This window comes from Rhinopithecus bieti, unplaced genomic scaffold, assembly GCF_001698545.2.
Source record: "Rhinopithecus bieti isolate Rb0 unplaced genomic scaffold, ASM169854v2 scaffold_25394, whole genome shotgun sequence".
NCBI lineage: Eukaryota > Metazoa > Chordata > Mammalia > Primates > Cercopithecidae > Rhinopithecus > Rhinopithecus bieti.
Window position 1 is genome coordinate 856,355 of NW_016811676.1, and position 25,508 is coordinate 881,862.

A 25,508-nucleotide genomic window follows, 5' to 3' on the forward strand; every position below is an offset into this window, starting at 1 on the left:
TGGTCCTGCTTCTTGTTTTCTTTCTAAGAAGTGATTATTTTTTAATATTTGTGACCAAGTAAAAGCAAAAGAAAAGAGGAACAGAATTATTTGTTGGAGAGAATTCATTGTAACCAGATCAACCAAATTATAGTGTTGTGGGTTATTATTGGGATGTGAAAACTATATTTTACTATGGGACCTTTCTTAGAAATGAGAGTTTACATGAATTATTTTGCAGAGTAATTTGTACTGTTTCTGTTTACCTTATGAAGTAACTTACATACATGGAAGTGACATCTACACAATCTGTAGACTGCATCCTTAGACATCACCTAATCATTGAGGTTCTTGTTTTCATGAAACAAGTACCCTTATTTTGACAATACTGACAGTTTCTTATATTGAATGGAAGATGTAGGCTGGGCTCTAATTAAAAAGGAAAACTTCTAATGTATTGCTTGGAAGATGGTTTCTACGATAGTCAAAGGAAAGCAGCTCATCGAGTTATCACTAATTGTAATTGTTTATCAGCCTAGAGAAACTAAGACTGAAAGAAGACAAAAAATTGAAGAGAAAGATCCAAAAAAAAGAAGCAAAAAAATTAGCACAAGAAAGAATGGAGGAGGACTTAAGAGAAAGTAATCCACCTAAAAACGAAGAGCAGAAAGGTATGCAGAAGCCAAAGCCATGATACGAATATTATACTTTCATTTAAAAGTATAAATAGAAGCATCTTTTGGGCCTTATGTTCATTGATATTGAAATGAAAATTTCAGTTACTAATTTAATATTATCACTGTCTTCTGTTACTCGAAGACAGAACTGGGTTGGTGTAAAGAGCACTGAAAAACCTTTCAGAGATTGTATTTTAACTTTCCTTGCTTAATGACTAAACATATTTATTGTATGTAAAGTTAAGGTAGTTGATGAAGCTGGGTTAGGATTGTTGAAGGAAGTGGCCATATTTTAGAGGAACTAAGTTTTATATGCTACATGAATGGTTCAGAATGAAGGGTATAAAATGCTTGCTTTTGATATGTTTATTTTAAGATGCACTTTCAATGTCTTTTCAAAAGTATTGTTAAATGTTTATATTTCTAATTAAAGTTTCTTGAGTTTAGTAAAACAATATAATCAAGCTGAATCATTTTATATTATGTAATTTTACATTATTTCTAAGTTTATATCATTGTGAATTAGTCCTATTTATCACTTTAACCATTGTTATTTATCCTTAGAAACTGTAGACAATGTTCAGCATTGTCAGTTCCTTGATGACAGAATTCTACAGTGTATAAAGCAGTATGCTGACAAAATCAAATCTGGCATACGGAATACAGCCACGCTTCTCAAAGAATTGCTTTCTTGGAAAGTTTTGAGCACAGAAGACTATACAACCTGTTTTTCTAGCAGAAATTTTCTAAATGAAGCAGTGGACTATGTTATTCGTCACTTGATTCAAGAAAAGAACAGAGTAAAAACAAGAATATTTCTGCATGTTTTGAGTGAGCTTAAAGAAGTGGAGCCCAAATTAGCCGCCTGGATCCAAAAACTTAATAGCTTTGGTATGTCCCTTTATATTCCAGAGCAATATACTTTAATAGGAAGGGGAAGTGTAGGTCTCTGAGTCATTTTCATTTTCTTGTCATATAATTTATAACTTTAAATGCAGGACTTTACATTTCTATGGTTAAGAATACTTTTCCAGTCCCAGCTACTTGGGAGGCTGAGGCAGGATGATTGCTTAAGCTCAGGAATTTGAGACCAACCTGGCAATGTTGCAAGACCTGTCTCTAAAAGAATTTTTTTAAAAAAGAACTAAATATATGAAGGCCTTTAAAAAACAAAAAAAAACTATTACATACACACACATACACCACAATTTTTAGGTTATTTTATAGGTAGGTTGTAGTATACTTTTTCAAAAGGTGCAATCTAAGGAAAGACCAGTCAGTAAAGAAATCCAGACCTATATTAGACTAAACTATTTGTAAATGTGTAGATGTGTGAATACTAGGCACAACCATGGTAAATAACGCATCCTGGAGTCTGCCCCTGCTCCGGAGCTGTGTTGAGAAGACAAATATATAATTCAGATTCTTTGAAGAAAAATTTAGAGGGAAGAGTGGATGAGACTTAATTGCTCAGGGTCACCTAGGGCAAATCTGTATCTAGAGATTAAGAGAAACATATCCTGGGGTTGGACTGAGCTGTGGTAAATCACAGGATTATATGACTCTGTACTGTGTTCTGACTTTAGTAACTTGGCTGGGAGAAGGGAAGAGTGAGCAAGCCCCTGCCTTCCCCAAAGCAGGCGCTTTGCCTAAGGCCATATAGGACTGAAGAAGGCAGCTGCAGATGCAGTTGTTGTGTGACACGAGGTAGGGATGCTTTGGGCACCTACCAGGGCACTATTTATCTTAGTGACTGGATAGCACCTGGCCTAGCACAATAGTTTATTCAGTTGGCAGCTATTAGGTAAAAGGCTAAAGGAAGCCACAGGAAAAAGACAGGGCCTTTAGCAGCAGACCACAGAGTGGGGCCTGCCAAGCCTCTGCCAGCCGTCCCCAATGTTTAGAAACATGGGGCTATTAGAATTCTAGGGTTTCAGAGAAGATATTCGTCAGTTTCTGCCAGAAGAGACAATGTAAGATGGCAGCAAGCTTGGCATAGTTAGACAGCTGAACATGCCTGCTTTGAGCATAGATCCTCATGGATTTGTGATCCCGGAAAGTTATTTTTAAGTGACAAGATTGTCACTAGTGAATATCAAGTAAGCACATTATAAAGTTATTGCTTGCTTTAACATGCTTTAGGAAATACTCAGGACTGGAGAAGTAGGTTTGCCTGGGTTATGCTACACGGTCAAGACTGCCAGCCATTGTTCATTCAGGTAAATGCAGCACTTGAGCCCTCCAGCTCACTGGCAGGAAAGGGTGAACATGTCTTTTGATATAAACTATGTTTATTCTGAAGATTAAAGGTATCATTTTAATAAGGATATATGTATACTATTTAAAGTAGCAATTTTTATTTGAAGTTGTGAAATGAGTTCAAGCATGTTAATTAGTAAGGCTGTTACTGCAGTCCTGAGGTAAAATGCACACTTACTTAAATAAGAAGTAAAGCAGTTTTCATTTCCTGGAATTTTACTTCTCATAAAACGTCTGTTGGGTGGACTTATATCGTGCACATATTTAACATAAGAGAGGTCAGTTTTTATGTTCAGCAAAAGATGAAGAGAGGAAAAGAGAGAGGAAAGGAGGGAGGGAGAGAGAAGTAATAGAACACTAGTGAGATAAATTTAACATTTCAATAGTGAACACTGCCTGCCTGCATTCCCCTCACTGAGCACAAGCTCTTGACGTGGATGGGGAATGGGCGTGTGCTGTTTCTTCACTGGGCTCTCATAAATCTTTTACTGTGTGAGTATTCTACATGGTCCCTGATTGTGGTGTTCAAGGATCCTAATTTTCCTGCAATATGATCTCTGCAAGCTAACTCTTTAATCCGGAAGCGAGCAGTCTAGGGTAATTTTGACTGAGCAATCTCTGCTTCATTTATTGACTTCATTTGTTGACTGAGGCCCTTGGAAGAAGTGGCCGTTTTGTATTAGAGGCACGATGGAGAAATTGGACAGAGCTCCTTTTTTCTTTTTGGTAGCCGTTCATCAGGAGTGGGGCTTCACTGTCGCTTCAGTAGGAGTGTGTATGAGATTGCAGTCACCCTTCACTGTCGCTTCAGTAGGAGTGTGTATGAGATTGCAGTCACCCTTCACTGTCGCTTCAGTAGGAGTGTGTATGAGATTGCAGTCACCCTTCACTGTCGCTTCAGTAGGAGTGTGTATGAGATTGCAGTCACCCTTCACTGTCGCTTCAGTAGGAGTGTGTATGAGATTGCAGTCACCCTTCACTGTCGCTTCAGTAGGAGTGTGTATGAGATTGCAGTCACCCTTCACTGTCGCTTCAGTAGGAGTGTGTATGAGATTGCAGTCACCCTTCACTGTCGCTTCAGTAGGAGTGTGTATGAGATTGCAGTCACCCTTCACTGTCGCTTCAGTAGGAGTGTGTATGAGATTGCAGTCACCCTTCACTGTCGCTTCAGTAGGAGTGTGTATGAGATTGCAGTCACCCTTCACTGTCGCTTCAGTAGGAGTGTGTATGAGATTGCAGTCACCCTTCACTGTCGCTTCAGTAGGAGTGTGTATGAGATTGCAGTCACCCTTCACTGTCGCTTCAGTAGGAGTGTGTATGAGATTGCAGTCACCCTTCACTGTCGCTTCAGTAGGAGTGTGTATGAGATTGCAGTCACCCTTCACTGTCGCTTCAGTAGGAGTGTGTATGAGATTGCAGTCACCCTTCACTGTCGCTTCAGTAGGAGTGTGTATGAGATTGCAGTCACCCTTCACTGTCGCTTCAGTAGGAGTGTGTATGAGATTGCAGTCACCCTGTTTTCTACTTTGGAGAGTGGAGAATAAAAGTAGGCAAACTGACCACCTTGATTTTTTGTAGAGGAGGGTGAGGACCCACATTTTGGGGAATAAGGAGCAGTTACTTTAGGTGTTGGGGAATGGGTTTACCCATTTCCTCTTTTAGACACATTTGGGAAGATTTTGCATATTGTTGATGTTTTGTTAGTGTGGGATCCATATAAAGAAACATAAAATCTTGCTAGTTTATACTAATTGGAATGAAAGTCATTATGAATTCGTGAAAACATTGTTTGGGTTTTTTTTTTTTTAGAGAGAGGATCTTGCCCCATCACCCAGGCTGGAGTGCAGTGGCGCCATCATAGCTCACTGTAGCCTTGAAGTCCTGGGTTCAAGCAATCCCCCCACCTCAGCCTCCCAAGTAGCTGGGACTGCAGGCATTTGCCACCATGCCTGGCTAATTTTTTTTTTTTTTTTTTTAGAGATAGGGGTCTTGCTATGTTGCCAGGGCTGGTATTGAACTCCTGGCCTCAAGTGATCTTTCAGCCTTGGCCTCCCAAAGTGCTGGGGTTACAGGCCTAAACCACCATACCTGGCCTCATTGTTATATTTTTAAAGAAATTTAATGCCATACTTTCATCTCCTAGGTCTAATAAATGTAACTATGATAGTAGAAAGCTTTGGTCCACATTATTCAAATCTAATAGACAAGAATTATTATAATTAGTCTAACAATGTTAAATGGTGTTTCTAAAATGCCTAATAGCTTGAACGAATCTGTTCTCAACTATTTAAATGTTTTTGCTGAGAATTTAAGCAAACTATAGTCAGCTGCTTTCAGAGATGTGAGACTGAATGTGATTTTACAGTAAATAATTTCCCTCCTCTTCTGATTTGGGTTTTGTTTTTATTACAGGCTTAGATGCCACAGGACCTTTCTTTTCTCGTTATGGAGCATCTCTTAAACAGCTTGATTTTAGTATCATGACTTTCCTCTGGCATGAGAAATATGGTCACAAACTAGCCTCTATAGAAGGAAAGCAACTTGATTATTTCTCTGAGCCAACATCATTGAAGGAAGCCCGTTGTTTAATATGGCTGCTAGAAGAACACAGAGACAAGTTCCCAGCATTGCATAGTGCTTTAGATGAATTCTTTGATATAATGGGTATGTGGACTGAATTTAGATTTATATTACATTTAACCTTAAGGGGAAAAAAATCTGTGAAGGACCTAGCTTGTTTAAATACATAACAAAGAAAATAGTGAAAATTATTATGGTACAACCAGTTTATGTGGGGAAGTTAGGGATTAACAGTAGCAATTTTTTTATATCATAAAGCTTTTTTACTTTATCAGTTAAAGAGATACTCAGATGTGGGTATGTTATGCTAACAATACATAATATTCTGCCTGTCTTAGATATTTTCACAGCATCATGGGAAAGATTGCATGTTACATTGACAGAATCTATTAGCAAGTGGTTTGATTTGTAGCATTTTAGAAAACATTGGCCTGCAGAAGTAGGTGATGTTTGCAAAATCTAGAATGGATGCCCCATGTTTTAATGGGAAGAGCCTAGAACTAGGGGTCAGGAAAAGTAGGTTATGGCACAGCTTCTTCCTTAGTTTAGTTCATTAAAAACCTTGTGGGCCCAGTGATGGGTGTTGAGAAGGAATTCAGAAATGCTTACACTTGTCTCTGCCCTTGAGGACCTTGTGTTCTAGAAAAGAGAATAAGAAACATGCACCAATAACAGTAACATGGTAGTAAGCTCAATACAGGAGGGCCAGAGAAAGTGTCAAGGGCATCAAAGGAAGGACCCAACACTTTCTTTCTCCCTGGGAGAGAGGAAAGCTGTGGTGCAGGGGTAGAGTCTCAGATGGGCTATGAATGTGAAAGTGGAGTTAGAAAGCTGGGTGTCAGGGCTTATTTGGAATTGGGGGGCCTATTTGGGTAACGGCATGGATTCCAGCTTGAACTAACTAGCTAGCTAGCAGCTAATTCCTTCTCTTCTCTTAGATCTTAATTTCCTCATATTAAAATGAGATAATTTGGAGGCAGTGACTTGTGTGGTCCTGTTTTACTTAAAAATTCTCATATTCCTAGATTCTAAATAATAATTTCTTACCTTTCATGCTACATAAACATGTTATGATAATCCCCAAATCCCTCAGAATCAGAAGTCTCCTCTATGTATTGTTAGGAGTTAGACTTTTAAATGTCATGCTGTTTGTTTTAAAGAGTACATTAAAAGGTCCGGCCTTGTACGATGGTGTCACAGATGATAAAGTTCCAATGCAGTATAAGGAAGCGGAAAGCTTACTTTTGACAACAAAAGTTCTTAGAAAAGAGCACACTCAAATACAGATGGCTTTATCTTTTCAGGATACTGCTTCATGACTGAAGGTGACATGCTACTTGATAGCCTGAATTTATTACCATCAGTTTGCTGCTGCTGGTAATAAAATGCTGTCCCAGGACTGAGGTTACAAAATCTGATGCATGTTTGGATCACAAAACAAGACAACTAAAAAGGACACAGTTCCCTCTCAGCATACACTTGTCCTTTAACTTGTGTTCTCTACATATAAAACACAGCACTTCCAGCTGCTACTGTTTCTCTGTTTCTAGTCATGAGGTCAGAAGCCACTAACCAAATTATTGGCAATCCCAATGGATTCTCAAGTCCAGTAGCTCTGCCTTCCACCTTCACCCCAAACATTTTCAGTTTCATCTCCTCATTTAAAGGAATGCTTATATTTCTTAAAACTTTTCAAAATCCACTGATTTTGTAGATTAGAGTGTTCGACAGTGTCACTAGTACTGTGATAACTGAGAGCCCCGACTTTTCCCCTGGCCTCTTCATGCATGATTCCCTAGGGTATTTCTGTGAGACAGCCAAAGAACCCCTTGAAGCAGTATGACTGAACCCACCTATCACATCTTCAAAGATCTGTTTTTCCTTAATTTATCTCAGTCATTAACATCGTATATCTAGTTTTTAAACGGGAAACTCTGTAATTAGTCTCAATTCTTTGTTTTCGGTATTAAGAGTATAACTTGTTTGTCATCAATCCAAATGAGCTTTGTCCTTGATCTATCCTTTGCTGTCCACCCCACTTCTTCCCAAGGCCAGGACCTTAGTTGTCTTCCATAGTTAGACTACTGTAGTAGCCTCCAAACTGGACTCCATGCCTCTAGACTCTCCCACTCTTCCATCTTCCCCTTATATTGTAGGTAGTGACTCTTCTAGAACATCTCTCTGATTCTTTTAACTCTTCAATCTGGGAAACATTTGTTTAGTTTTACTTACAAATTAAGTTCACATCATCTGGGGTCTGGGTTCATCATCATCCTCTGTCTCTGAGCACACACCCCACTTCTGACTGTGCCCAAACCTGCCTTGTGCTTTCCTGACTCCTGTCTTTGTTCATGTAGTTCCCCCAGCCATGCCCCACCCCTTTGCTTGTTCATTTCCAGAGTAACTTAAATGTCCCCTCTTCCTCAGAGTCCTCCTTGCCCCTCCTGTGGGCCTCTCCCATGCAGACTGCAGACTTGAGTCCTTCGTGAGCTTTGTTGCCTTGTGTTTCATGTGGTACTTAGCATGCTGGGTTACAGGTGTTTGTCTGTTTGTCTTTCTGGCAGTGGAGCAGGAGTTCATCAATGGCAGGGACTGTCTTGGGCATCTCTATTCCCAGCACCAGCATAGATGGCACCTAGAAGGCACTCACATTATGCTGAATCCGATTGAAGTTCTTTGGTTCTTTGTAGTTGGTTTCCTGTTTAGTCAGCCATTTTGCCCTTGGTTTCTAAGCCACACTTGTGTCAAAGCCTATTAAAGAATAGAACATGGCCTGTGCCAGTAGTCTCAGGAGTTGTTCGAAGGCTTTAGTGTATTATATGGAAATGTAAATATTTAGTTTCCTCACAAAACTATATATTCCTGCAGACAGCCGCTGTACTGTGTTAAGGAAACAAGACAGTGGTGACGCACTGGTAAGTTACTTGATCACTTGAAATCTTATGTTCTAATCTATGTTAAACCGAGGATGAGAGGGGGACCCAGGCCGGTGTTTATTGACATCACAGCCAGTATTCAAGAACCACATTAAAAGGACGTCTGGGTAGTACGTACTATTTCATTAGAAAGTCACTGCCAGTCTTCCCGGAATTGGAGCAATAATCAGCAAACTATGAGGCTTAAATTAGACAATTTCCATGAAGTTTCAGAGCTGATAAACATTAATATTCTAATTAAGAAAGGAAGAGTTCTTCATCTCCTGGCATAAAAATGAAAAGTTATCTTTAATAACTAAAGTTTTAATTTTTGCTCTAGAAGGAAAACAAAGGGACTTCGTTTTGAGTGGCTCTAAATTGAGTTTAAGTTAAAACAGTTCCAGAGTTGTCTTCCTTAGTAGTTTGCAGTTGCCTTTTATTCATTCTTCAGAAATTCTTCAGTTTAGGAAAGTGAGTAAATAGAGAAAAGCACAGCATTGTGGCAGTTTTCAAAGAGAAAGATGCCCGTTTACTGATTTTCAGGAGCAAATCATCTATCTATATGAAATTTTATCTTAATCTGCTCCATCAAATATTGCCCGGCTAAGCAGGGAAACACAGCTGATATACCCCATAAGGAGCTGAAGGCTTCGTTATTCACTGTTTGTGCCCCAGTGTGTGGTCAGGTGCAGAATGTCTAGTGTGGCTTAGTGAAAGAAATACATTAATAATAAAAATACTATTATAGCGTATAACTGGAATTACTTAAAAGTCTGATTAATTACTTGAAACAACATTCCAACCCTGTGGAAAATAAGATAAAAATGTTGGAACAATTTAATTTTAGTTATAACATTAGGTATTACTAAATTTTGCTTGTTTTCTATTATAAATCATAGCACTTTGGCTGATACACTGTAGTGTTATTTTTGTTAAACATTTTATGTACATTTAACTTATGGCTAGTCTGTGAAAACCAATATGGTTTCTTTATGTTGAGATTCATAATGCTGTTGTTTGAGTGTTCACTGCTTTTCCCCCCATTTTTTAGTTTAGTTCTACCAAGGTGAAAACAAAGGCAAGAAAAGAAGCCAAAGGATTCAAAGGTACGGAGTATTTTCTGTATTAATTCTTGTCTAAACTCTCCAAAATAGTTGGACATATAAATTAGAATTGAGCAATTCTTCGGATATTTTGAAACATTTGTAGAGAAAGACTTTCTAGGAATTAAAGATGTTTTGGCAGTCTTCTACATTTTGAAGAAATTTCAGGTTCATATTGTGTAATAGCAAGTTTTGAGACTCATATTCTTTATTGACCTTTTTATTTTTTAGATGTTTCTGAGTAAAAAAAAAATTGCCATAATGTCCCTAAAAATAAATAAGTCTCAAAAAATAGATAACATATTTAAACTAAAAATGATGAATACTAATCATTATGACTGTCCCAGGATTGATAGAATCCCTTCCTTCCTCTCACCAAAGGGTCTCCTCCAAGCCCGTGAGATAAGTAGGGCATTTTATTTTATTTTGAGACAGGGTCTCCTTCTCTCACCCAGGCTGGAGAGCAGTGGTGCAGTGACAGCTCACTGCAGCCTCAAACTCCCAGGCTCAAGTGATCCTCCCACCTCAGCCTCCTGAGTAGCTGGAATGACAGGTGCATGCCACCATGCCCAGCTAATTTTTTGTAGAGATGGGGTTTTGCTATATTACCCAGGCTAGTCTAGAACTCCTGGGTTCAAGCGATCTGCCCACCTTGGCCTTACAGGTGTGAACTACTGTGCCAGAGTAGAGCACAATTTTTAAGTCTTTGGTGGATTCTTCATGGCTCTTGTGTATGTGGGGAGCAGAAAGGGGGATGGAGTGAGAGAGAGCAAGTCTTCAAAAGATGAGAAGAGCTAAGGAGATCCAATACAACTTTTATTTTTATCTTTGACTATATGTATTTAGTTTAGGTAAAATGGGAGTTTAAACTGAGTAACATCTAAATTTTTTTGGAGCATTGGAAACTATCCTAAATGTTAATTTGAGCTTATTTTTGGTTGTTGAAACTTTTATTACTGTGTATTCCTGTTTGTAAGAAAATTTGGATAGATCTTATATATTAGCAATTTGTATGTGTGTTTATATAAGCATTCATCAATTTTAATGTTTTTTTTTTCTTTAATGGAATTTTAAGGTAGAAAATCATTGTCATTTTTCTGTCTTTTAAACCAGCCTATGTTAGTTGGGTCTGGAACAACTTCAGTAACTCCAAATAATGATGTCATCACTTCAAGTGAAGACCATACGTAAGTATAATTTTTAAATTTTTGCTTCATTTTAACTCAAATGTCTTTACTTAATAAGTTGTGTTAATTTAATGTATATAAACTTGTGTTTTATTTCCCTAACTTTCCTTTCTAAAGCTGTGCCTCTGACAGCCTGATGTAATTATATCTTGATTACATTTACATAGCATGGCTAGAAGGCATTAAGAATTCATTCAAACTGTGTCACAATACTGGTAACGTTCATTCACTAAGTACATACTAAGTACATACTAAGTACATACATTCACTAACACAATACTGGTAACGTTCATTCACTAAGTACATATTGAGAACCTACCAAGTGCAAGGCTCTGTGGGAAAATCATGGAAAAATGTCTAGAAATTATTCTTTAAAATAGTCAATAAAGAGAATGTCCTGTTAATACTTACTAGCATTTTTGCTGTAATAAAGAGGAAGCTGTTTTGGGAGCTGTGTATGATGTTATGGTTTCACCTTATATATTAGTGATTTTCAATGCCATCTTGTTGTCGAAACTGAGTTTTCAGGAAACAAATATTTAAGAAATAAAACTAGTGAGTAGCAGTAACCCATATTCCTTTATGAACCAAAAATGTACAACATGGTTTCTTTTCACATTTCTTAAAGGAGTTATCAGAACAGTTAAAAATTTACGTGGTCGTTTTCATGGATTCCTTAAGTAGGGTAATTGTTTTAAGTTAAAATAATAGCCTGTCTTAGTCAGTTTGTGCTGCTATAACAATATACCATAAACTGGGAGGCTTACACACGGAAATTTATTCCTCACAGTTCTGGAGGCTGGGAAGTCCAAGATCAAGGTACTGGCAGATTCAGTGTGTGGTGAGGGCCTGCTTTCTGGTTCATAGATGGTGCCTTCTCACTGTGTTTTCTCATAGTGGAAGGGACAAGGCAACTCTCTGGGGCCTCTTTTATAAGGGCACTAAGTCCATTCATGGGGGCAGAGCCTAATTACCTCCCAAAGAGTCCACATCCTAACACCATCACATTGGTGATTAGGTTTCAACATGTGAATTTTGCAGGAACATAAACATTTAGACCATAGCATAGCCTTTACTGAGATTGTTATGTATCAGACATTGTTTTAGGGGGTTTACATACATAAACTCTTTCAATCCACTTATCCCGCCTAGGAGGTAAGTGCTATTATATTTTGTCCAGTGTACAGATAAGGAAACTCTGAGGCACACTGCAGAACGACTTGCCCAAGAACACAAAGCTTATAAATAGCAGAGCTGGGATTTAAGTCATGCAGCCTGGTTTTAGAGTCCACACTCAAACTACTACATCTTTTTAGAGTGCTAACATCTTATATTTAAAAAAAACTTTTGTTCAGATGGAGTTTTGCTCTTGTTGCCCAGACTGGAGTGCAATGGCGTGATCTCAGCTCACCACAACCTCCACCTCCCGGGTTCAAGCACTTCTCCTGCCTCAGCCTCCTGAGTAGTTGGGATTACAGCCATGCGCCACGATGCCTGGCTAATTTTGTGTTTTTATTAGGGACAGGGTTTCTCCATGTTGGTCAGGCTGATCTTGAACTCCTGACCTCAAGTGATCCGCCCACCATGGCCTCCCACAGTGCTGGGATTACAGGCATGAGCCACTGCACCCGGCCTAAAAAAACCTTTTATTAATACCATTTACCAGTCTCAGTCTCACTTTAACTTACTTAATAGCAGTTGTAATATAGTCTTCATTTGTCTTTCAATCATTTAACAAGTTATAGTTAATGCAACATTTTTTTAAAATATGGAGTTTTAAGAATTTTGCTCTTTGGAGCAAGACTAAATAATTGAAAGTGCTTACTTAGATTGTCAGATATGATATTTCTTGCCCATAACTGTGGAAGGGTAACTTATCTACACTAAGTTCCCTGGTGCTATTTTTTTGCAACATAGAGCTGAGTAATATATTGCCATTATTGTGTTTATTTCAATTAAACATTCTTCTGGTTAAATAATAAACCAAAAGTTTATCTTTCACAAAACTGGGTGTTTTTTTGTTGTTATTTACCAGCAATCGAAATTCAGATTCTGCAGGCCCATTTGCAGTGCCTGACCATCTTCGGCAAGATGTAGAGGAATTTGAAGCTCTCTATGACCAACACAGTAACAAATATGTTGTCCGCAATAAGAAGCTATGGGACATGAACCCAAAACAAAAATGTTCAACTCTGTATGAGTAAGTGGGTTGAAATTTTCACAATCATTATTTTATACTGAGGCTGCCAATTAAAGATCAAGAAGTTGTTTAATTTGTGCCTGTTTTTAGAGATTTTGCCACATTTTACACAAAGTTAATTTAGGGCTTTTTTTTTTTATTTTGAGACAGAGTCTTGCTGCGTCACACGGGCTGGAGTGCAGTGGTGCAATCTCTGCTCACCACAGCCTGTGCCTCTCAGGTTCGGGTGATTCTCATGCCTCAGCCTCCTGAGTGGCTGAGATTACAGGCTTGCACCACCATGCCTGGCTAATTTTTGTATTTTCAGTAGAGAAGGGGTTTCACCATGTTGGCCAGGCAGGTCTCCAGCTCCTGGCCTCAAGTGATCTGTGTGCCTCGGCCTTCCAAAATGGTGAGATTATAGGCATGAACCACCTCGCCCCGCTCTGAGGATTTTTAATTATTAAATTTAGAGTCCTAATGATTATTGATTTTGTCAGTCTGAGCTACTAGATCGATATTGAGTGGGGTGGATAGAACAAGTAAAAAAATCAGGAAAATCTGAGAAATAGCTTACCATTTTGAGCTTTGTGTTATTAAATAGTGCATGAGGCCTTCCTTTTAAGAAAATAAATCAAGGGCTGAGGTCTGTAATAGAGCATTAATTTAAAAGCCAACTCTTCTCCTGGAAGTCCTGTCAGTAGCATATCCACCATATGGCCCTTTCTTCTGTTTTCCTCCATTGCATCATTCCTGTTTAGTTCTGTGCTCTTAGATCCTTCTTCATAATTTTTCTTTGGAGTTGAAATGCTGAGCAAATCATACTTCCAGAGAACTCTTGAGTGACAGTGTGGAAACAACTGTAAAATTATACTGTTATTTCTTAAAATATGCTAGAATTTGCCTCAGACATCCAAAAGCAAAGCTAAAGTATGTAGTTTTCAGTATTTACTGTACACAAATTCAAATAGGATTTGTTTTGGATTCGATTTTCTCTTTTGATTTAAAATTCTTATTAGCATTATTATCTTTCCTGAATAAATTTTATTTTTTTATTGTTTTAGAATAAATTGTATAATTACATAGTTGAAAGTTATAAAATAACTTTGATTTCATTTTGCTTTCCCTCACTCCCAGAAACGTTTTAAATGATCATTTTCTAGGAGGTATACAAAATTTTCTGTATAGTATCATTGATTGCAGTTAACCTTATGTTTGTTATATTTGTTGTTGGGGAAAGGTTGAGATCAGTGAAAAGTGAAACAGTGTTTTCCTTTGGGAGAATAAAAGTTTTTTATTTATAGACGTATTCAAGTACTTCCTTATAGTAACTCATGTAAATGTAAATTTTTTCCAAGTTACTTCTCTCAGTTTTGGAGGAGCATGGTCCCTTGGACATGAGTAACAAGATGTTCTCTGAAGAATATGAGTTTTTCCCAGAAGAAACTCGACAGATACTAGAAAAAGCAGGAGGTTTAAAACCTTTTCTCTTGGGATGTCCTCGTTTTGTTGTGATTGACAACTGTATTGCATTGAAGAAAGTTGCATCACGGCTTAAGAAAAAAAGGAAGAAGAAAAACATTAAAACAAAAGTAGAAGAAATTTCAAAAGCAGGAGAGTATTTACAAGTTAAACTACCTCTGAATCCAGCTGCTAGGGAATTTAAACCAGATGTAAAGTCTACACCAGTGTCAGATTCATCTTCAGCACCAGCTTCTGAAGATGTAAAACCCAAACCTGTGTCTGCAAATTCTCCTGAGCCAGCTTGTGAAGATGTGAGGGCCAAACCAGTAGCCGACAATTCTTCTAGACAAGTTTCTGAGGATGGGAAACCCAAAGGGGCCTCTTCCAATTCTCCCACACCAGGCTCTGAGGATGCAAATTACAAGCGAGTCTCCTCTAACTCCCCCAGACCGGTTCTTGAGGATGTGAAACCAACTTATTGGGCTCAATCCCATTTGGTCACAGGATACTGTACGTATCTTCCTTTCCAGAGATTTGATATCACCCAGACACCGGCAGCATACATAAACGTGTTACCAGGTTTGCCCCAGTACACCAGCATATATACACCCTTGGCCAGCCTTTCTCCTGAATATCAGCTACCAAGATCAGTACCAGTGGTGCCGTCTTTTGTGGCCAATGACAGAGCAGATAAAAATGCTGCTGCCTATTTTGAGGGTCATCATTTGAAAGCTGAGAATGCTGTTGGTCACCAGATTGCCTCTGAAACACAGATCCTTGAAGACTCTTTGGGAATATCTGTAAAGTCACACTGCAGCACAGGTGATGCTCATACAGTCCTGAGTGAGTCTAACAGAAATGATGGGCACTGTGGAAATTCTAACAACAAATGTGAAGTAATTCCAGAAAGCACCAGTGCAGTAACAAACATTCCACACGTGCAGATGGTTGCCATACAGGTAAGAGTTAAATAGAAAAGTCTTCTTAATACTGAAGTTAAATTTTCCTTTTCATTTTTTCATTGCTGTTATATTTACAAGAATCCTTAAAGTTGATTGACTTTATAATGATTACTGAAGCTTTTGCCTGAAAATATTTTTAAAATATGAACTATTTTGCAAGGTGTGCCAGGTAATCTTCTCAGAAAGAAGCTTGGGTCCAGTAAATAATACCCATCTTTGCTACTGAAATTCTGCGCACATTGAGAAATAAGACAGCAGGTGGAGCCAAAACGTCATCCTAAGAATTAATAAAGGGACTGGAGGAGAAGGTGGCTGTTTGTAGAAAAGTCAAGTGCTGGCTGGCTGTGTAGCCTGTATCACAGTGCCTTACCTGCCAGTTACAGGAGGGCCCACTTGGAGGCCTTCCAGTGTGGGGTGCCTGCCCCATAGGACTTACCACGTGGAGGAGGAAGGGAAAATGTGCTGGCAGCTACTCAGAAAGAAAGAGAAGGAAAAAGGAAGACCCTGATCTACATGTGCCCAGCTTCTCCTGTCAAACCAGGGGAGGAATGAGAAAAAAAGAGACAGCCAGATAGAAACAAGAGAGATGTGTATGAGTTCCTTCCTAACAAGAGATGAAATCAAGATTCTCCTATGATTGCCTTTATAGGGTATGAATTCATTAAATCCTTATTGAATTGCCCCACTCCTCATTATGTTTTCTAGGAAGCTTTGAAAAAAATAGGTTAAGAGCAATGGATCATAATCATTTTCAGTTATACTAATTCTAAATAATTTTCCTAATATACATGTTTATAGAAAGTATGGAACATGATCTAAATGGAAAAAAAACCTTGAAAAAATTGTGGGTGTATTTTAAAGTGTTATTACTTGATGGGCTTTACTAGAGCAATTGAGATAAAGTGAATTTTAATTTTTTGTTTTGCCCACAGGTATCTTGGAACATAATACACCAAGAAGTCAATACTGAGCCATATAATCCTTTTGAGGAACAACAAGTGAGTCAAAATTGTGTTAAACTGTTTAAAGGTTTAGTTTTCATTAATTTATCCAGATGGAATGATAAACTAGAACTATTTTGGAGTCAGCTTTTTCCACACAAAGTTATCATGGAATAAGCTTGAGAACATAACAAAAAAAGATTTTGTTTTCATTGTTGAAATTTGAGAAGGGAAGGAAAAGGTAAATTTTTTCCAGCATATTTATTTCAAATTATAACAGCGTTATTGTTTCATTATTTTAAATTTTATTTTATTTATTTTATTTTAATTATTTTTGGGACAGGGTCTCGCTGTCACCCAGGCTGGTCAGCTTTATTGTTTTAACTGGCATAATGAGCATGTAATAATTTATAAGTAAGCTTATTCATGTGAATAATACAGAAAGATATAAAGACCTTCTCTACTATAATAAGGATTCAGTTAGAAAACCTACTAATATAATTTACTTCATTAATATGCATCATAAGAGAAAAGTTGTCTTATCAACTCAAAGTTACTGAAAAGGTATTGGATAAAATCCAGGTCACTGTCTTGACCAAAACTAGTAAGAAAATGGGAATTGATGAATATTTCTCAAGATGCTAATATTTTAAGCCAAAAGCCATCATCTTGCTTAATGGTAAAGCCTTACCATTAATATTTATTATTATTCTGGGTATATTAACTGAGAAAGCAGGTATGAGAAAGAAAGAAGACAGAAAAGAGAAGTGACTATCATTATTTACAGAGGCTAAGACTGTGTAGCAGGAAAATCCAAAATGATCAACTGAAAACCTGTACTAACCTCTATAAACCTATACTTGTATATAAAAATATATACAAACAGTTACCTGTTAGAAAGTATGTTGAAAGAAAGTATTTTCAATACCAAAAAAAGAGATAAAATACTTAAATGTATATAAAGAAAATTTTTAAATGCTACGGAGAGACACATAGAAGCCTTAAATGAAAAGATATTTCCTGTACTTGGATAAGAACACCTAATTTGATAATGAGATTGGTTCTCCCTAAAGCTTTTTAAAATTTAACACAATCCTAGTATATACATGAACAGGTCTAATTAGTTGTGTATATTGCTGTATATATAACAACTTTAAAACTAGTGGCTTAAAACAGTAAATATTTCACAATTGTGAAATCTCACAATTTCGCTCTAAGTCAGGAATTCAGGAGCAGTTTAGGTGGATGGTTCTGGAGATTCTCACATGGCTAGCCAAGATGTTGACCAGGGCTCGGTCATCTGTGGGAGTAACTGGGGCCAGAGGTTCTACTCCCAAGATAGCTCACTCACATGGCTGGCAAGTGGGTGTTGGCAGTTGCCAGGAAGCTTCAGTTCCTTGCCTTGTGGACCTCCACCTAGCCCCGCTTGACCTCATGGGGCTGGCTTTTCCCAGAGTGTGTGATCCCAGGCAGAAGCTGCAGTGCTTTAGGAAGTCACAAATCATCACTTCTGCTGTATTCTCTTGGTCACATAGACCAATCCACCAACCCTGATACATGGTAGGAGAGGTCTATACAAGGCTGTGACTACCAAGAGGCTTGGTTACTGCACAGGATTAATTTGAAATTAGACAAATTGATTTTAAACTTCATATGTAAAAATGAATATCAAGAATGGGTATGGAAGAGAAACTGTAAGAAAAGGAGTTGTGCAACGAAATATCAAAACACAATATAAATCTATCTGTCTTACCACATACATAGACCATTAATATGAGAGTACCTGGCCAATATGTTGAAACCCTGTCTCTACTAAAAATACAAAAATTAGCCAGGTGTGTTGGCTCACCTGTAATCCCAGCTACTTGGGAGGCTGAGGTAGGATAATTGCTTGAATCCGAGAGGCAGAAGTTGCAGTGAGCCAAGATCACACCACTGCACTCCAGCTTAGGTGACAGAGTGAGACTCCATCTCAATCAATCAATCAATCAAGATGGTAAATTGGCTGGGCGCGGTGGTTCATGCCTGTAATCCCAGCACTTTGGGAGGCTGAGGTGGGTGGATCACGAGGTTAGGAGTTTGAGACCAGCCTGGCCAACATAGTAAAACCCCATCTCTACTAAAAATTAAAAAAAATTAGCTGGCGTGGTGGTGGGCACCTGTAATCCCAGCTACTTGGGAGGCTGAGGCAGGAGAATCGCTTGAACCCAGGAAGCAGAGGTTGCAGTGAGCCAAGACTGCACCACTGCACTATAGCCTGGGCAACAGTGCGAGACTCTGTCTCAAAAAAAAAAAAAAAAACCAAAGATGGCAGATTACCAGTGAGCAAAAATTGGATTCTTAAATACATAGGAGAAATGGATTGCCATCTAAAAAAAAATCAGTCTTGGTCCGTACCTCAATTCCTTATACCACAATAAGTTCCAGGCAGATTAAAGATTTTAGCATAAAAAATGGACCTATAAAAGTATCCAGGAAAAAAATGAAAATTTTTTTATAAGATCAGTAAACAGCATGGGAAAAAAGTATGTTTATATACCTATACACATGCATGTAATGTGTATATCCTATATGCATAGCATATGTATAAGAACAAATTATATATACACATACACATGTCAAAGCACAGATGACAAACAAGGAAAATTGTGTGCAGTGTGAAACAGATAAAGAACTAATTTCCTTAACATACAGAGTTTCTATAAATCAGTAAGGATAAGATTAACAGCGTATCACAAAGATGAGAATGGATGTGAATAGACAATTCACAATGAAAGAAATACAGATGATTTTTAAACATATAAACAGATGCCCACCCCACTTGAAATAAGAAAAGCAACCATTCACATTTTGAAAGATAGTGAAACTGAAATTTCTGGGAAGGCAGTTAGGAATCGATCTGCACTAATATGTATAGAGAGAGACCAGTGAGCCAAGGGGATTCGTGTGTTTGTTTAGTCTGTATTTGAATCAGCAGAAAATTGAATACAATCTAAACCTCCATCAATAGCAGACTAGTTAAATTATGATATACCTATAAAATGAAATATTATGGGGTCATTTAAAAAACAGTTCTATAGTTAGATATGGAATGATTGACAAGATCAATGTCTAGTTAAGTAGGAGGAAGGTCAGAACTTGTGTTTCCTGCTGCTGTTTGTACAAATAGCATTTAGTTGTTGCTAATGATAAAAATAATATATAGAGTTCTTAAATTTTTTAAATGAATAATACCAAAATTATGAAAGAAAATTGAAAATCATCTACCTTCCCATCACTCATGTTAATATTTTGATGTGTAGCCTTCCAGGATGTTTGAACATTTACATATAATTAAACAATAGTTTTTAAAAGATGGGATCACAGCATATATATTGTATTTGAAATTTGCAACCTTTAATTAATATATTGTAGACTTGTTTCCATATCAGTAAATATGATTTATAGCATCATTTTAAACGGATACTTGGTTTTCCATTTTATTAATGTGTGATAATTTATTTGACCAATTTCTTGTTGAACATTTAGATTGTGTCAGCTTTTTATGTTCACAAACAGTCCTATAGTGAACGTTTTGGCCTGTTTACTGTTGTTGAGGTCTTATGCTGTGCTTAGCTTTAAACAAGGTAGGCTCTATTGTTTAATGAGTCAGTGCTTTTGACTCTCAAATGAGTGTTTTTATTAGTGATGGGAACGTTCAGAAATGCTTTCTTAAATTAGTTCTTAGTTTTAGGACCTCTATGTTAGTGTAGTTGATTGTTGGCTTCTCAACCAGTGAGACTTGCATTTGAATCCCAGCATTGCTACTTTCTCCTGGGACGTTGAGAAGTTGCCTCACTTGGTTTTCTGATCTATTAAAGGCAAAAATAATGTATTTCTCACAGAAGTATGGGGAAGTTTAAGTGTAATAACATAGAGGTGGCATTTAGCTTCCTGCCTGTCTCTGTTGGTAATTTGGGGCATGTAAATTCATTCATGATAGCAAGTTACTATTCACCGTGATCCTTTTGCTGAATTAAAAATTAAAATGGAGGTAACTAAAGTCTTAAACCATAAAGTTTTGTTCCTGGGTGATAGTAAGGTTGACTGTTTAATTAATTTAGTTAAGCATGGACTCTATTTATAGTACTAAACTTTCAGTCTGGGCAGACAAAGTGGCATGCTCCAAGGCAAATGGGCATGCATGGTCAATCTGACCGTAATTCACAGTTCTCTAACTGATCATTCACAGAGTTTCAAATACTTGATTCCCTGCTTTTTTATACTCGAAAAATACTAAGGTATTGGGGGAAGGTACAGGAAGTGTCAGAGCTGGACCAGGTTTGTGCTTGGGATAGATTTCTAAAGCCTGGCTGCCACAGGGAGGACAGTTACCTCCAGCTGGAGAAGCTGCCAGCATCAAACAGATGCTCTTTTAAAGTTATGTGCAGTTTGAAAGGTTTTAAAAAATAATTACATAAATGACATTTATTGTTTGCCAACAGAATGGTTTCTGGGTTTGGGGTTTTTTTGTTGTTGTTAAGCTGGTACAAGAAACATAACTGACAATAATTCATTGATAATATTTTGTCATTTTGAAATAACCCGCAACTATTTATTTGAAACACCTAAAAGTTAAGCCAAAGTTAAAATGTTCTATTTATATCTAAAATATGTATAATATGTGCAACTTTTTAAACCTAATAAATAATCGTTGGTGTTAATTGTGGAGAGTGACATTTAAATCAAACTGTTGATCTAATATTGAACACTTCTAAAACAAATATTCAGAACTAATTATAGATTGGAGAATTTATGAATTCCAATAATATGAATGATTATATTTATAAAAGAGCTGGTTTTGCTAAACACTGTTTAGAGGTTTTTAATTCTTGAATTACTGTGACATTTCCCTTGTAAATTTTCATCTGCCTTTTACTCTCCTTTGTTTAAGAAACAGTAAAGAACAAGATCGTAAGTAGGCATTTTAAATAATTTTTAATAGATTGTTTTGTAATTCACTTTTAGGGGGAAATTTCACGGATTGAAAAGGAGCACCAGGTATTACAAGAGCAACTTAAAGAAGCATATGAAAATTATGAGCAGATGAAACTTAAGGGCTTAGAAGAGACCAGGGACCTGGAAGAAAAGTTGAAAAGGCACTTAGAAGAAAACAAGGTAATCCTATCTGAAACCTGTCTTTAATTGCACATAGCATAGTTAGGAGAATATGAGTGTAACTGTGCTGGTGCAGCTTCAGCTGAACTTCTGCATTGTTGACTAAACAAAACATTCTTTCTCAGAATTGCCTGCTTCAGATTTCTTCACGACATATTAAAGTGGCTGTTTCTTGCCGTGCTTTAGAACCTCTGCAAACTGCCTTATGAGAAAGGGGCTGTAAATCTGGGTTTTCGTTTAGCTATAGTTCAGTTTCCTTGGTTAACTAAAACTCTATTTTATGGTGACTGAGCTCTGAGATAAATTCTTGTTTATATTGAGAGGCAGCATAGCAATAGAGGTTCAGAATGAGAACCCTGGAGACAGACTGGCTGGGTTCAGATCTGGGCATGGTTCTATGCTAGTTCTAATCTTGGGCAATTTACTTAACTTCTCTGTGCTTTTAGTTCTTTACCTGGAAAATGTGAGTAATAATAACTCACATTATGTATGGTTAGATTAATACTTACAAAGTACTTAAAACTGCCTTGTTCGTAAGGACTCAGTACGTATTGGATGCTACTGTTATCATCTTCATGTTATTCCTAAGGAAGTATAAGAATAACACATGGAGCCTTAGACATACTAGAACTGTAAAGTCACCCAGAGTATCTTGTTGAGATCTGCTGACCTTGAATTCTGTTAGTGAAGACTGATCATCAGATACATGGCTAGTGGAGGGATAGCAATTAGTAGCAAAGCCAGATTGAATTAGTGAAAAAATGGAATCATAGATGTGAGGAAATCAGGTGCATTTGTTTTTAAAAACTACCATCATCTATTTAGAAAGGTAACAAAAGCATATTAATTCATTTAAGAAAGGAGGAATTTGTTCCAGAAGTCTGGATCAGTAGCTGGGGTAACATATTAAATAGAAGAAAACTAGCTTAGTGGGACCTTAATCAGGAAACCTATTTACTAAGATTTTAGTAGAAAGCCTAGGGTCAGTTTGTAAAGGTAACTGTCATAGCATTCTCCAGGACCGGTTTATACTCAAGATGAGACTGGGGAGATTCTAAGGACAAGAAGAATTAGATAGATCCTCAGACTTGACTCAGTTTCCTGGCTGGGAGAAGTAAAAAAGAACAAAAGCAAAATCCTACATAGCATAGTGACACATGAAACACAAGTTTCTATAAGCTACTTAGGGGTTTAACAAAACAAAATAGTTTTATAAACCTTATTTTGCCTCAGGAAACTTCAGTTTTAATAAATGCATGTGGGAATGCCTATAGCTGCCTGTTTGAGTGATGAGGCAGATTGGAAACACAGTCTTAAAGGTAGCATTCAGCTGGTGAGGTATCTTTCTTTCTGGCAGAGGCTTTCCCGGATTTATAAATTGCTGGTCTGACTGTGTGCTCTGTGTGTACAGTTCATCAAGGTTCTTTCTTTGTACAGTCAGTTCAGAAGAGTCTGGGAAATAAAGCACCCATGGGGAGGGCTCCAGCTGTCAGGCTTTTTTTTAACTTAAGACTTTGAGTCTGCTGTTGGGTGGCCCTACTCAAGAGTGCCTTAAAAGGGCAATTACTAAACCCCCCAAATTATAGGCCTGATAAGTTATTAGACTTACCACGTAAAATGTATACTTATTCCCTGCCAGGATAAGTTGCTAATCTGAGTTCCTTGGGTTGGTGTCCACATAAGAGTAGATGAGATTTAGCCATAGTCATTTCTTTATTAATGGTGGTTATGCTCATTGCTCATGGAGAAATTTCTTGTAAACATAGAAAGAAACGAGTGGCTTTTCCTGATATTTCCCTTTGGCCTTTGACTGCAGATTGCTGAGGTTATGAGCTAACCAACTTTTCCTTTTACTCCAGTTACTTGATGCCCTGTTTGAATGTAGCAAATGTACACCCAGCCCCTTATAGAGAACAGAAAAACAGGAACGCTCTAGAAATCTGAGTGCATTAGAGTCCCACTGCCCACACCACACCGCAGCACCTCCACGTAATAGCTTTGTGACGTTAGACAATTTCTTCAGCCTCTTTGACTCTCAGTCTTCTCACTAATAATGTATTGTCTACTTCACAGCTTTGTGAAAAGGGTGGTTTTCACAAAGGGGTGGTTGAAAAAGGACAGGGGATAGCCAGAGATAGTAAGTACAGTACTCAAGGAGGAACTGTCCCACCCAAAATTCTACTTGTGCCTCTGCTAAGAAAATTGTTTTTTTACAAACCACTTTAAGAATGCTTCGCATATGGCCGGGCGCAGTGGCTCATGCCTATAATCCTAGCACTTTGGGAGGCCGAGGCAGGTGGATCACAAGGTCAGGAGGTAGAGACCATCCTGGCTAACACGGTGAAACCCCATCTCTACCAAAAATACAAAAAAAAAAAAAAAAAAAAAAATTAGCCAGGTGTGGTGGTGGGCGCCTTGTAGTCCCAGCTACTCACGAGGCTGAGGCAGGAGAATGGCGTGAACCCGGGAGGTGGAGCTTGCAGTGAGCCGAGATCACGCCATGTACTCCAGCCTGGGCAATAGAGCGAGACTCTGTCTCAAAAAGAAAAAAAAAGAATGCTTAGCATATACAGGCCAGGCACAGTGGCTTACACCTGTAACCCCAGCGCTTTGGGAGGCCAAGGCGGGCATATCACCTGAGGTCAGGAGTTCGAGACCAGCCTGGCCAACATGGTGAAACCCCATCTCTACCAAAAGTACAAAAACTAGCTGGGCATGGTGGTGGGTGCCTGTAATCCTAGCTACTTGGGAGGCTGAGGCGGGAGAATCACTTGAACCCAGGAGGCAGAGGTTGCAGTGAGCCAAGATCGTACCACTGCACTCCAGTCTGGGCGACAAGAGCTAGACTCCATCTCAAAAAAAAAGAAAAAAAAAAAGAATGCTTAGCATATTATAAGCATCAGTAAAAGTCTGGGCGAGGTATTATATATAGCTGATGGGGTTCTATTATTATTCATGAGCTAGGAATGGCCTCTATAGGTAGTTAGGCCAGTTATCTATTCTCTGCCAGTGGAAAAGTGGCTTTTTAAATTTTTTTTAGTTTTTAGATGGAGTCTTGCTCTGTCGCCCAGGCTGGAGTGGAGTGGCACGATATCGGCTCACTGCAACCTCTGCCTCCCGGGTTCCAGCGATTCTCCTGCCTCAGACTCCTGGGTAGCTGGGATTACAGGTGCACGCCACCAAGCCTGACTAATTTTTGTATTTTTAGTAGAGACGGGGTTTCGCCATGTTGGCCAGGCTAGTCTCGAACTTCTGACCTCCGGTGATCCTCCCACCTCGACCTCCCAAAGTGCTGGGATTACAGGCGTGAGCCACCGTGCCTGGCCAAAAGTAGCTTTTTTAAAGCCAGAATCTCTTGTTGTTTTTATTGTACCTTAACCTATGACTGGCAGGTTATAACTGGTTGCAGTATTGCTGAAGGACATAGGTTCATTTTTTTTTGAGAATAAAGTTCACATAACATAAAATTTGCTGTTTTAACCATTACAAAGTGTACAATATAGTGGTTTTTTGAATATTCACATTATTGTGTAACCGTTACCACTATCTAATTCCAGAAAACTTTTATCACCCCCCAAAAGAAACCCCATATTTATTAATCAGTCACTCCCTATCTGCCCAGGACATACGGTCTTAAGGTGCTTTAATGAGATGCTAAAATGAACATTGAGTCAACATCAGCTCTTAAAAACACTGTCAAATTATTTGGCCCAGAATAATTTACAGGGTAGATTTTTGGACCTTTGTCTGTATTAGAACAGAATCTTGGCCCTGCCTGTCAAAACTTCCCTAGCCCACACCGGTGCAGAAGTGGGATTCTTCTCTTCAGTCATGGGTCCTTGTCAAGTTCAGCCTTTTTAAAATCTAACATTTATGAAGCTCCTACTATGTGCCATACTCAATTTTTTTTTTTTATAGTTTAATGTATTTTAATAGCAAACTTACAGGAACAGCACAGAAGACAGACAACATTAAAAACATGTACTTGCATGTAGGACAACTCAGTTAGAAAAGTATAGTGAATGGATGGAATCTACTGTATGATAAAAATGCTACAAACACCATTTAGTTGCCGTCAATAAGAAATTTACTTGTTTTAAAAAAA

General features: G+C 38.0%; 1 protein-coding gene across 1 annotated transcript in view; it reads left to right on the forward strand.

The window, feature by feature from the left end:
- The window catches only part of TTC3 (tetratricopeptide repeat domain 3), a 132,831-nt gene that overhangs the window by 80,191 nt on the left and 27,132 nt on the right, over positions 1 to 25,508 (forward strand). Inside the window, 12 exon segments of the mRNA XM_017894623.1 lie at positions 514 to 650; positions 1,221 to 1,547; positions 5,328 to 5,579; positions 8,364 to 8,410; positions 9,462 to 9,493; positions 9,495 to 9,516; positions 10,627 to 10,700; positions 12,736 to 12,900; positions 14,238 to 14,251; positions 14,254 to 15,302; positions 16,238 to 16,303; positions 21,254 to 21,403. Of these exon segments, the coding sequence (XP_017750112.1) occupies positions 514 to 650; positions 1,221 to 1,547; positions 5,328 to 5,579; positions 8,364 to 8,410; positions 9,462 to 9,493; positions 9,495 to 9,516; positions 10,627 to 10,700; positions 12,736 to 12,900; positions 14,238 to 14,251; positions 14,254 to 15,302; positions 16,238 to 16,303; positions 21,254 to 21,403 (2,335 nt within the window).